We start from the raw sequence: 12,357 nt of genomic DNA on the forward strand, positions 1-12,357 counted from the left end.
CTTAAACATGATTAGTCAATATTACGCAGACTACAAATGGAAACAAACACTACGAAAATCTTGTCCCATTTATTTTATGACTAAATACATGCAAAACTAATGACATTCTCAATAACAACTGGGCAGTGGTGGAAGAAGTATTCAGATCTCTTACTTAAGTAAAAGTACTAATACCACACTGTGAAATGACTCCACTACAAGTAAATGTCCTGCATTCAAAACTTGAGTAAAAGTACAAAATTATCAGCATCAAAATGTACTTAAAGTATCAAAAGTAAAAGTACTCATTATGCAGAATGGACTCACTCCGATTGTTGCATACATTATATTTTAAATATATAATTGGATTGTTATTATTGATAGTGATTATGTAAGCAGCATTTTACTGTCAAGTTAAGGCTATTTTTATCCACTTAATATATCGTTTTGTGGTTTAATTTATAAACATGCATATATATTTTAAACTGATATGTTTTTATGTTAAATCTTGACCTGAAATGTAACTAAAGCCGGCAGCTAAATGTAGTGGAGTAGAAGTATAAACGTACATACATAGAAATACTCAAGTAAAGTACCTCGTACCTAGTACTTGAGTAAATGTACTTAGTTACATTCCACAACTGCAACTGGGAAAACATATTTTGTGATGAAGGGCATGTGATATGATTGAAAGCAGAACAGCCATTAAATGGACTTTGTTGAGAGATTGTATTTTCCAAGGTCAAGAGTACTGTCGTCATTTTTCTTTAACTGAGGTAGTGAAATAATATACAATACTATGAGCAAGCACATCATTCCCAAACAGGCACAATAACTTTAGTGTGTAGCAAGAGCAATGTAGTTTTATTGGTCTTGAGTTAATTATGCTGAATGGGCAGCTAGAGGGACATTCTTTGTGTGCGCTGCTTTACATGGTTTCACAGGACACGAGAACAACTTAGTTGTAATGTCAGAAATGAAAACGGTCAATTACCACATTAAAATGTCCACAGTGGAATTAAAAAACAAAAAATGGGGGAGGGAAGAAATAAAGACTTAGTCCATAATTTAATCATTTTTATCCAGAAAACTAAACTAAGGGTTAAAAATGTTTTCTTAAAAATTAAAAAAAAGAAAGCTAACAAAAAGGAATAAGATCACAGAGTCAGGTTTTGTTTGGTTGAGAGAAGAATAACGGTCAGAGGCACTGGTTTAGGAGGGGGAGAAAGCTGCCCTCGATAACTGGAAAGAGGACATCATCCTTCTTTCCTTTTGAGTATCGGAGAGGAGAGCTTCTTCTGTGAGGACGCAGACATAACAGACGCAACACAAGCAGAGGTATGGCCAGATCTCCACATTCAGTAGAATCAGAGTATCACACTCCTGATCGTTACAGTAAGCTCGAATGTGAGAGGAAAGAGTCCTCTCCTGTGAAGAAATTACAGTTTGAGGTCCAACTTTTGAGAGTAATCATGTAGTGACAGGGTTAGCAGTTCAATGGTGCCCTCTCTGTGCAGATCAGGGTGCTACAATTATATATCATGAGTGACAGGACTCAACATAATGAGGACACAGGCATTAGGTAAATGAGATAGCATACAGCATCAGCTTAGACAGGACTGAAGTGGCACAGATGACAGGTAAAGAGACAGAGTATAAGGTATTTGTGACTGGAAGTGTCACAGTCCACATGTGCAATTTTTTTTTTAGCCGACAGCAGCTCCACCGAAAACTGCAGATTCCACCTTCTGATCCCAAGTCAGTTTTTTTTTTTAAAACGGCATCCTCTGAACGGGACTCGACACAGGGATGAGGGGAGCAGAAGGAGCGGCGGGTTGGCTCGTTCACAGGTCGTTCGGGTTCACGATGGTGAAGTCAGAGTCCTTGCTGTGGGTGGAGCCCTCGTCTGGGCTGGAAGAGCCCGAGGTGGTGCCGGCCATCAGGGGGTCATGGAAGGTCCCAGCCGCACCCTCAGGCTCCATACGCACCAATCCGCGCCCTCGCCTGATGGGAGGGGTGCGCTCCACTGCAGCCCTCCCTCCTCCTACTCCTCCTCCTACTCCTCCCTCAGCGGCCGGCAGGTCTCCATCCTGGCACACGAGGATGTAGTCGTCCCAGTTTTTACCCTCGGAGCCGAGGGAAGACGCCACCTGGACACGAGAGATGGTGAGGTGTCGCTTTCTTGTGAAAACTCTGCCCTCTAAATAATTTACCCTTCTTAATCTAGTGCGGTAAGTGGAGATAGAAGGAGCAAAAGCAAGGCTGTGTAACCACTGGCTGCTGCTTGTTTGGCCCTGAAGCAAAATGCTCAAAATTCAACAACACTTGCACTCCAGGGAACATGGGACAGTGTTTTCATTATGCAGTTGCTGTATCATGCAGCATAATTCTAGGTTTGATTAATTCCTAATGGAACAGCTTTAGGACCCTAATCCTGCAAAGAATACAATTCTGGCACAAACATTGGATCATGAGAACATGAAAATTATCGGATTTAAAGTTACTGAACACTGGATCAAAGGCCAGACAACTGAGAACGAATCCTGTCTGAGCTGAGTGCTGCAGGTGCTCAAAGTGCTGATCTCTAATCCCTGCAGTCTAAAAGACTGATGGACTATTAACCTGTTGTTCAGGTGGGGTCATCGCCTGCTCCTCCTCTTCCTTCTCATCCATGCTCACGCTTCCTTCCAGATCAGAGTCTCGGCTCTGCCTGCTGTGTCCTTGTTGTTGTTGGTCACTGTAGTGATTGGTGGCACTCAAAGCAGTTTCAGCGGCGGCGGCTGTGGAGGTGTAATGATCATCAGCAATGGAGATCTCCTCGTTCTCCTCGGCCTCCAGCTGGCTTTGGTTGAATCTCAGCGCCCCCTTAAGGATGTCTTTGATCTGACGGGGCGAAACATTGATGTTACAGAAACAAAAAAGAAAAGGATGCACATGTAAAGAGAGTATAATTACAAAATATGAATTGCTCAAACTCACCTGTTTGAGTCCAGCCAGTGACACAAGAACCTCATCCTCTTTTTCCAGGTGTTCTTGGAGAATAACTTCCTGAATTTTACCTGTGGAGACATAATAAGCAGTCACTAGCCGTGTTTTTTCCGCCAGTAAAGAGAGAAGAGTGTGCAAGTAAGAAATAATAGCAAACCATGAGGGAAAATATGTTTTCAGGAATTGGATTAAATCGGGCAATTTATAATTGTTCTTTCATGTCAGAGCAGAAACAGCTGATCATTCATGCAAGTTAAATGTTCGCTACGTTAGAACTTATTCTGAAAAACTGTTTCCATCTCCCGTTTTGCACATTAACTATTTTTTGAAAAAAGACAAAAAAACAATTCAAGGGATAAAAAAAAAAAAAAAAAAAAACTTTTATGCGCATTTTTTTTATGGAATTTTGGTGTTTCCATCAAGCTTTTTTCATGCAAATTTTCAAAATGTGCATCGAAATTAGTTGATGGAAACACGGCTACTCACTGAACTCTACAACCAGCTACAAAATTATCTCTTCAGTTGAAAGAATTATTGTAGCAAATCTATGCATCTTTAAACAGAGAGCCGCATCCCAAAATTCCCTATTTGCCAACTAGTGCACTGTAGAGCTTTTATCATGCATGTCGGCTGCAGAAGTAATCAGAAGTCGGCTTAAATACATGAGAAAACTTTAATCACCGGAAGAGTTGTGGTCTGTTTTGAACATGGCGTGTTGTGTGGTGGGCTGCCGAAACCTAATAAGAGTCTTAATTTTTATACATGTACATTATATTATTATTTTATACATTTATATAACGAACTATAACGATTATGCTTGCCTATCCCAGAGGGACAACTTGTTATAATATCAAGACAGCATTTAAACAGTAAATTCTTTGCGATCACAGTGTTCTTATCCTTATTGGCGGTCAGTTGTTTTTTTTGGAACCAGCAGGTACGTATTGTCAATGTTTGCATACAAATAATTGGTCTATATTCTGTTGAAAGTATTACGCATTTTATAGTTCCATCAGAATTCCCACAATAGCATAAAATATTATATATATATATTTTTTTTTAAATGCTCAGGGTGGATTAAGACACCTAAAACAAATAAAACTACAAAAGACATACAATAATAAAGTTAAATTAATAAAAATGAATATATTAAAGCTGAATTAACGAAAGAATCAAAACACTTATGTATTCATTAAATCAACATTTCCACACAAATGCTAAATAAACTTTTTTTCAGATAACACACGATTTGTAGAATACCGAGGTCCTTAAATAACGGCAGGGAACATTCAGGATGTTAGTATTTGGACAGATGAGTGTTGGAGCAAGAGATTTAACCACTTGTTTGACTTCTAGTGGCTGTACTCACAGATGTGAGTGTTCATCATCTTGGCACAGTATTTGCTCATGGCCTCCAGGTCGTTGATCTGGCCCTGCAGGAAAGATACCTGGGCTTCCAGGTCCTCCTCCTGTTCATATCACACACACACACACACACACAGGTCAGAAAGAGACAACACAAGCAGATGGGAGCAAATAGGAGCTTGGTGAGAAGAGGAACAAGAAACCCCCAGAGGAGGAATCAGAGTTGGAGGGATGATGAATAAGGGAGACAGACAGAGATTAGGACGGACACAGAGACACGTGGAAAGTCCGTCAGCTCAAAAAATACGTTTACGAGAACAGACAGCAGGTCAAACAGCTCACCGACTCTTTCTTGCCCATGGTCTTGCTGTGGGAGCGAGAGCGAGTGATGTTGAAGAAAGAGTCTTTCTTGGTGGCGGAGAGGGGTGGAGATGAAGTGCTGACATCACTCCCTCTGGAGGGGGGGAGAGGCGGGGAGGCAGTGGACTGAGCCCGCCCACCTGAGAGGCTTTCTATGCTGGGAGAGGAGCTGACCGTCCTGGAGCTTTGGCCTGGAGAGAACGCATACCAATGTATATGTAATATAGATGCAGTAAAAAAGAAGAGTAAGAGGAGCTCGACTTAAGAATGTTTTTGTCACATAAAACTGTTTAGGAAGGTTGAAAGAGCTGGGACAAAGCTATGAATGTCTACTTATCTGAAGAAATAAGAAGCTGTCATGGTTCTTTTAATATCTAATATCTAAATTAAAGAGTATAAGGGTACCACAAGGATATGAAGCATCATGCGTGCAATAATTGGAATAATTATACACTTTAAACTCATAATTAAGAAATGTTTAAATATAAATAAGCAAGAATAAATGGATTCAATTACATTTGCATTTAAATGATGCATTAATAACTACATTTTAAAATGGAATACTAAGTAGCTTAATTCAACTTTTTAAACTTACTTTTTGCAACTACATTTACATTTTTTATGCCCTGCTTTCACATACAGTTTCAGTTTTGTGATCACTTTAATTAAAAAAAGAAGTCTTTAATGTAAGCAGTGTGCCACCTAAAACGTTAAATGAGGTCCAACTTATGGAGCAGCAGCAGGAGCTCTGATTGGCCAGCTGTTTTATGCTGGCAGGAGTCATGTGTGGAGGCAGACCAATCAGGGCCCCTGCTGCTGCTCTGTAAATTATGTTCCTTAATGAATCATTTGCATTCAAATTGATTTAATCAATTTAAAATTGCTTTTTTAATGTATTAATTGTTTGTGATTAAAAATAAGTCAGAGCCTACACAGAAGAAGGACACAAGGAATACGTTTCTTTGCATTTTTCTTTGTAATGGCAAAGAAAACAGGCACATTTGCAAAAACATGACACACAATAGCAACATTTAAAAAACACACACACATTACAAGCGCTTGTGCACAAAGCAGTGCTGACAGCAGATGCCACAACCTGTCCATGATGTTTAGGTTATCAGTTTAATTTCGACTGATGTGGCGAGCTGTGATCTCCCTCTGCTGGTCAAAATCTACTACTACATGTTCTGGACACTAATGTCCATTTTCCTAACAAGCTGCAAATTAAGCAGCAGGAAAACTGTAGTGTTTGATAAACTTTGTGTGCAGACATGCAACGGCAGGGACACATGCATGGTCGAACGAGCGGGCGGGGGGGGGGGGAGTGTCACACAAGCGGTTGCCATGGTAGCAGTTACCTTGTGTGTCAGTGTGAGTCTGAGCTGGGGGAGAGACCTGAGACACTCCACCTGAAACTACATCTAACAGACAGGAGAGTCAAAGCTAAAAGCTGCCACAAAAACCAATAGATGTTTAGATAATGTGCACTGGTGTTAATCTGCACATGCAGGTGATTCACCAGACAGTGACTGTGTCCTGCTGCTCACCTTTGCTGAGGTGGACAGGCATGCTCTCCGACTTCAGCAGGCGGTAGTGCTGATTCTGGGCATGGATCTGGGGCTGCTGCTGCTGCGGCGGGGCCACGGGGCCTGACAGGGGCTCAGCCAGTGGGTGAGGTAGGGCGGGTGCAGGCGCCGACGCGGGGGACGTTGAAGAGGAAGACGAAGAGGAGGAGTGTACCTCGCTGTTGATGGGCGAGATACCGGAGCCGCTCGATATTGCCGGAGCAATGAGCTTTCTGCCGAAGTTCAGCAGGCTGCTGGAGACCTTGTTGATGTTGAGGGGGGCCGCTTTTGTACTGGAACCAGAGCTGAAAAGACAAAAGTACATTGAGATGAATAAAGAAAAACAAGTTGTTTTTTTGTGTTTCAGACATTTCTATTTTTTCCGGTACGGAAGGAAGCTAAACTTGCAGACTTGAAAACTTCTGTGAATAGTTTAAATCACAGTGAACAACTCAAACCCCTTATATATATTTTTTTCTTTGAGTAAAATTGTATAGTAACAAAGTTAAACGCAGAGGCCATTAATCTTATTCTTGGCACTCTCAAGTCTTTAACGTCAGAGCGTTCATTTCCTGTACATGCTAAAAGGTCCAATTTTCAAAGCCGTTTCTACTTGCAAAGGAGCTGCTGTGCACAATACTTAAGGACCTTAAAATGCTCCCTTTGACGGACTGCCAATCTCGTGCAAATTCCAAGCCTCTGTTATATGATTTTCATATTGCAAGTAATGGAAATCGGTATAGAACTGGGCAAAGTAGCGCTGCTTATTGGAGTTTGATCAGTGTATTAAGCTATATTCCGGGGTAAAAAATACACCCATCTACAACATATGGATGACACATTTTTTTGTGAATTTTCTTTATACATTTTGGTCATTTTTCAATGTGAAAAGTGATGAGTTTTCAAGAATACCTCTTTACTGTGTAGGATAAAACTATAAACTTCTTACGGCCCTTTGAAAGTCTGTAAGGGAGTGAGTGTTTCATACCCAAAGTGAAACTCTACCTAAAATACATTAAGATCACATTTAAAAGGGTGAAATGACATATGACACAGTAGTGTGTGTGTGTGTGTGTTTTACCGTGTCTTGTTCATCAGGTCAGCTCCCCTTGTTTTGTAGTAATCCAGGTTCTGCTGGAACTGGTAGTTGACAGGTCGTGGATAGTTCTACAAAAGAATAAACATTCTTTATTGGTTCGCAAACTGACAAAAATGTCCCTGGTGTGCGTGATGATCAGAATAAACATGTCAACCTAAAATCTGTGAATTCCTGACACCGAGTGTGCACGCATGACTGAGTCAACAAGCAGATACGAGAGCCTTGATGTATTTGAGTCAGAACATATGAGCAGCGAGCCCCTTTCCTGCCCCCCCTTTGCCCCTCTGTCATCAGGGACGATGCCTCCGTCCCTCAGGTGTAACTGTGATGTGGACACGCTGTGACACGAGCGTTCACCTGGGGGAAACACTGTCACGTCGGATCAACACCTTCCTGGATTTCCATCCCGGGAGAGTGGTGGACAGGAGTGTGTTGAGTTGTTTGTGTTTGAGCGTACAGGTCAGTGAATTCAGAGCAGAGACAGAAGATGGTTTGTTCAGGGGAAAGTGAGGTGATGACGGAGGTAACGTGCACACACATCAACAGCTGCTCTTCATATAAGGGAAGAATGTGATCCTGCCGTGTGGGTGGAGGGTGGGGGGGGGGGGGCATAGAATGATTTTAACCAAAGAAGTTCAGGATGTTGACACCTTTTCCTGTTTTCACTCTCACCGTCTTCCAGTCACAATGATCTGGTATTACAAATAATAGCTACACCAATGCAACAGGAAGCAGCTACTATGATGACCCAATAACATAAAATTTCTTCATGTTCAGACTTGCGATTTTCCTTTTAACACTGGGCCGTTTCACACTTTTTATCCACCGATTGTGGTCGACTGAAAAACACACAAAACAGGAGGACAGTAAGGCTTAATATGTGTATGTATGTATGTGTTCCTATAACACAACTGTATTATTGTATTTAACCAGGAAGTGCCAATAATAAAAATCTCTTTTACAAGAGAGACCGGTCCCTCAACATACCTCTATCAGCAGATTCTTTATGATGCCCTTAAATGTTGGATATGAGTGTTTCTAATTTTAGATCTTCCTGCAGATAATTCATGACCATAATAGGAAAATGCAGCTCTGGATTTAGATCTATCAAAACTTAGCATACAGTAAAAAGCAGCCGCTTCGAGGAGAACAGCTGGTAAATACCAGAGCTAGGAAAGAGAACGTACAGAGTTAAGCTGTAAGTTTACAGATCATCGCTTAGAATCACTTTGATGTGATGATTTTTAAAACTAAGCTGCAAAATTGTAAATGTGATGTAATGGCAAGATGTAATCCTTCTATCCGGCTCGATGCAGTGCTACAGTATGTATACCTTGAGTTAAAAGAAATCTTGATCTGAGAAATGTTTTCTTTTACCACCTTTAGTTTTTTGTATCCAAATGAAAGAATAAGGCCATGGTGTGCTTCCTATTTGTAAGGCATTACGTGAAATAATTACAGTATTTTTGACCTGTGACTGTCCCAACCTTGATTCCTAATATACCTTAAATGTTTCATGTGTTAACGAGATTTAGAAAGCTGTATTTGTGTGTCAGATACAGTGCACAGAGGCTTTAAACATGTAAAGTCCTGGAAAAATTATTAGACCACCCTCGTTTTCTTCAGTTTATTGTTCATTTTAGTTTGGTACAACTAAAGGTACATTTGTTTGGATAAATATAATGATAACAAGAAAAATAGTTCATAAGAGTTTAATTTAAGAGATGCTATCTAGCCATTTTCCATGGTTTTCTTGCTAATAACCAAAATCATTATCAAGACCATTGAAAATAAACTGAAGAAAACAAGGGTGGTCTAATAATTTTTTCCATCACTGTATATATGCATTCTACTTCTTCTTTATTATCAACAGAATTAACTGCTTCATTGCCTGCACCTGTGCTCCATGTATTGACAAGTGCCTCACTACTATGTAACCACTGAAGTGTGAGGAACCGAAACTTCACTTTTTACACCAAAGCATTATTTTCACAGCAGAATTAGACTTTTTGCTCTACGCCACATGATGTTGTTCGAGGATTTCAGTGTTTGTTGCATGTGGCCAAGTGTTTCACTTCTGCAAATCTTCTCTCACCTCCGCAGGAAACAAGACAAGTGCTGCTGTTAGCAAAGTATCTTATCTGCAGTCAGAACTGAATAATTCTAACTCTCTCTTCTCCGTTTTAACTTGTGACCAGTGAGGCTTAACGAAACAAGACTTTCAGTGAAATTGAACAGGAACAAAAAGCGTTTTCAGACTGGAGGAACTTTTCATAGTTCCCAGAACCCCCCTTTTTATTGTGTTTGCACTACATGAACCAGGAACAATCGTGGAACACCATTTTGAGGCGCTTATCTTCATTTTAACAACAGACAACACAAAACACAGACAAAAGGTCTTGACAAAAAAAAAAGAAAGAAACACGAACAAATGGAGCGATGGTGAAATCTGTGCTTTACAGAGCACATAACGGTATATGCAACGGAGGAAATCCAATAGGATTTTGACTTCTCGACCCCTGGCATGCTTAAATCATTTCAGCATTATTACTGGTGCAAATGCAAACAGAAAAAAAGCCCTTGAAGTTATGCAGTTTGGTCCAAAAGCACCTAAACACTCCCATTCAACCAAATAGCTGTTAATCTTGGAACCAACATGTAAAATAACAATAGCACAATAACACTCCAATCACTTCAGCCAGTGTGATTATTTACTTACTTTGGGATCTCGGAGGAAAAGAGCCTTTTGCAGCAGGGAGTTGATGTCTCCTAATGGGGGGTAGTGCATTAACAGGCCCAGGCAGGTCTGGAAGTTACTAGCAATGACTGAAACAGAAAGAGCAACATATGCAGAATTAGTGATGTTGTGCACCAATTAGACATAAAACATCAGAATCAATTCAAATAAAGTATGTTTTTGCATTTGAACGGTGTCAAATTTAAACTAATTTCAGAGCACTCTGACTTGACTGAGCGACTGTTGCTACTCACAGTTGCATCACACTTCATCCAGTGCACAATCAAGTGTGTCAAAAGCGATTTCCTTTAAGTGATCCCATCAATCCTCCCAGTACTTCTACTTTCAGTGTACCCTTCAGAAAAGCACCGCTCCGATTAGCTTCCTCTTCGTTCCAAGGACACTTACAGTATTCTCTTTGAGGTGTTTGTAACCTAGTACGTTGTATTTCAGGTTTGTCTTTTAAAAGGCAAGCTTGTACATGAATCAGAAAGTGTCAGATTGGAAGAAAAGTCTTCTGAAATATTATGTGCATTTGGTTCTATAGCAGCAGGGCATCAACACTTGTGCAGGGACCATGTTTGCTGACATTAGAGCTTAAACCCCCATCTCGTATGGCAGCAAAGATCTACTGTATTCTATTTAAAGCAATATGACTCCATCTGATTAAATGAGGTGGAGTAAATCACATTCTTCCAGTTAAGTGTTTCTTATGAACACATGGCCTTATTGGATTATTTCAGTAATAAATGGAGCGTACGAGCGTCTCGGATGTAGAGCAGCATGGCCACGAAGACGTAGTCCACCAGGTCCAGAGTGATGCTGTCGGCAAACAGGGCGTCCCACACCACCAGCAGGTCCTGGAGCGGGAACTCGCGGCCAAACAGCAGACGTACCCACCGGCTGCAGAACAGACAGATAAACGGACAGAGACAGAGAGAGAGACAGGGTAACTGTCTTTGTGTACAGCTGTGACAGTATCAGACGCTCTGAACTACAGGTGTAAATACTCACATGCCGTAGATTTGCGGCGCGATCTCCAGCCGGTTGACGTGCATGTGCAGCTCAACGTCGTGCTTCTTCACCAGCTGGTCCTGGATGCGGTTGACTTTGGTCACTATGGCAACAGATGGCCCAGCATCCTGGGGCCGTGCGAATGGGATGCTGGTCAGCATCTCTTCCTTACCCTGGAGCAGTAAATCATTATGTAGTTATCGTAGCATTATATATAAATTAATTAGCAGCATATGGTCAACTCGTACTGCATATGTTGAAAAGGGCTTATTTTTAGCAGCACCAAAATGTCTGACTTGGAAGTTTTTTAAGCTTAAATGTGCAGGTTTTGGTATTTTTATAATAGAACATTCATTAAAGGTATAATCCTTGAGATTATTAATATTATCATACATGATACTACCATTTATAGTGAGCATGTTGCAGCAACAATAACTCAGTGAGTAACATTCTGTAATGCTAATTTCAGCCACAAGAGGCAGAAGTGCATCACTTCCCCATGCTCTAAATAGGACTAAAAAGATAAGGAAGATTATCTTGGCAAAAACTTTTTTTACCTATTATTAAAATTATGAAAAACAGCAGAAAAAAATCTAGATAAAATGGATAACTAGAAAGTCCCCCCCTGTTTTGGCTTGCAGGGCTTCAATACATATCAAAGCTGTTAAGTTACTGCTAAAGTAAACCAAAGTGTCCCAAGTTCAAATGAAAAAGCAGTACATTTGTCACTGCGATCATTCATCAAAAAATATGTCTATAAAACAAGACTGTGATCATTTCTGACATTGTCTTTTGTTGCCATTGACCCAGATGTAATTATTAAAGGGAGTCTTGGAACAGGACGCAGCAGTCACAGTGAGTTTGTAACCAGCTCTTCACAGTGTGCTGCTGTTTTGTGGAAAACTCGTTGTATTGTGCGCAGCATGAAATCAAGTCATGGCTGCAATTACTATTGACTGTAAACAGATACACCAAAAGCTCCTCTGTTGTATTTCTGATGCAGTACTGTAGCTGCTTAAGTGTTTTCATTAAATTGCATTTGCCATTACCTTGTTAACCAAGAATGTAAGGGACTGAAATCTAGAGGATTATAACTTAATGTGTATGTATATATGTATGTCTTTAAAAGCTTTGTGTCAGCATACCAAGTATAAGGTCATGTCTTCTGTGTAGTCATTATAGCACAATCAGAAGACATTGTGTTACAATGCACAACCAGTTATATAATCAATAATAATTAAAATGTCAGA

At 40.4% G+C, this 12,357-nt stretch overlaps 1 protein-coding gene across 1 annotated transcript in view; it reads right to left on the minus strand.

Moving 5' to 3' along the window:
* Nucleotides 1–815: 815 nt before the first annotated feature.
* Nucleotides 816–12,357, minus strand: part of tbc1d5 (TBC1 domain family, member 5) — a 24,278-nt gene continuing 12,736 nt past the window's right edge. The window contains exons 11-21 of the mRNA XM_059350333.1: nt 11,108–11,280; nt 10,854–10,996; nt 10,076–10,182; nt 7,339–7,424; nt 6,240–6,562; nt 6,051–6,113; nt 4,675–4,883; nt 4,337–4,436; nt 2,959–3,038; nt 2,602–2,862; nt 816–2,129 (exon numbers count right to left, since the gene is read on the minus strand). Coding sequence (XP_059206316.1) covers nt 1,824–2,129; nt 2,602–2,862; nt 2,959–3,038; nt 4,337–4,436; nt 4,675–4,883; nt 6,051–6,113; nt 6,240–6,562; nt 7,339–7,424; nt 10,076–10,182; nt 10,854–10,996; nt 11,108–11,280 — 1,851 coding nt within the window. The 3' untranslated portion in view covers nt 816–1,823. The remainder of the gene's footprint in view (nt 2,130–2,601; nt 2,863–2,958; nt 3,039–4,336; nt 4,437–4,674; nt 4,884–6,050; nt 6,114–6,239; nt 6,563–7,338; nt 7,425–10,075; nt 10,183–10,853; nt 10,997–11,107; nt 11,281–12,357) is intronic.

Source organism: Centropristis striata, chromosome 14 (genome assembly GCF_030273125.1).
Source record: "Centropristis striata isolate RG_2023a ecotype Rhode Island chromosome 14, C.striata_1.0, whole genome shotgun sequence".
In the NCBI taxonomy this organism is placed as follows: Eukaryota; Metazoa; Chordata; class Actinopteri; order Perciformes; family Serranidae; genus Centropristis; species Centropristis striata.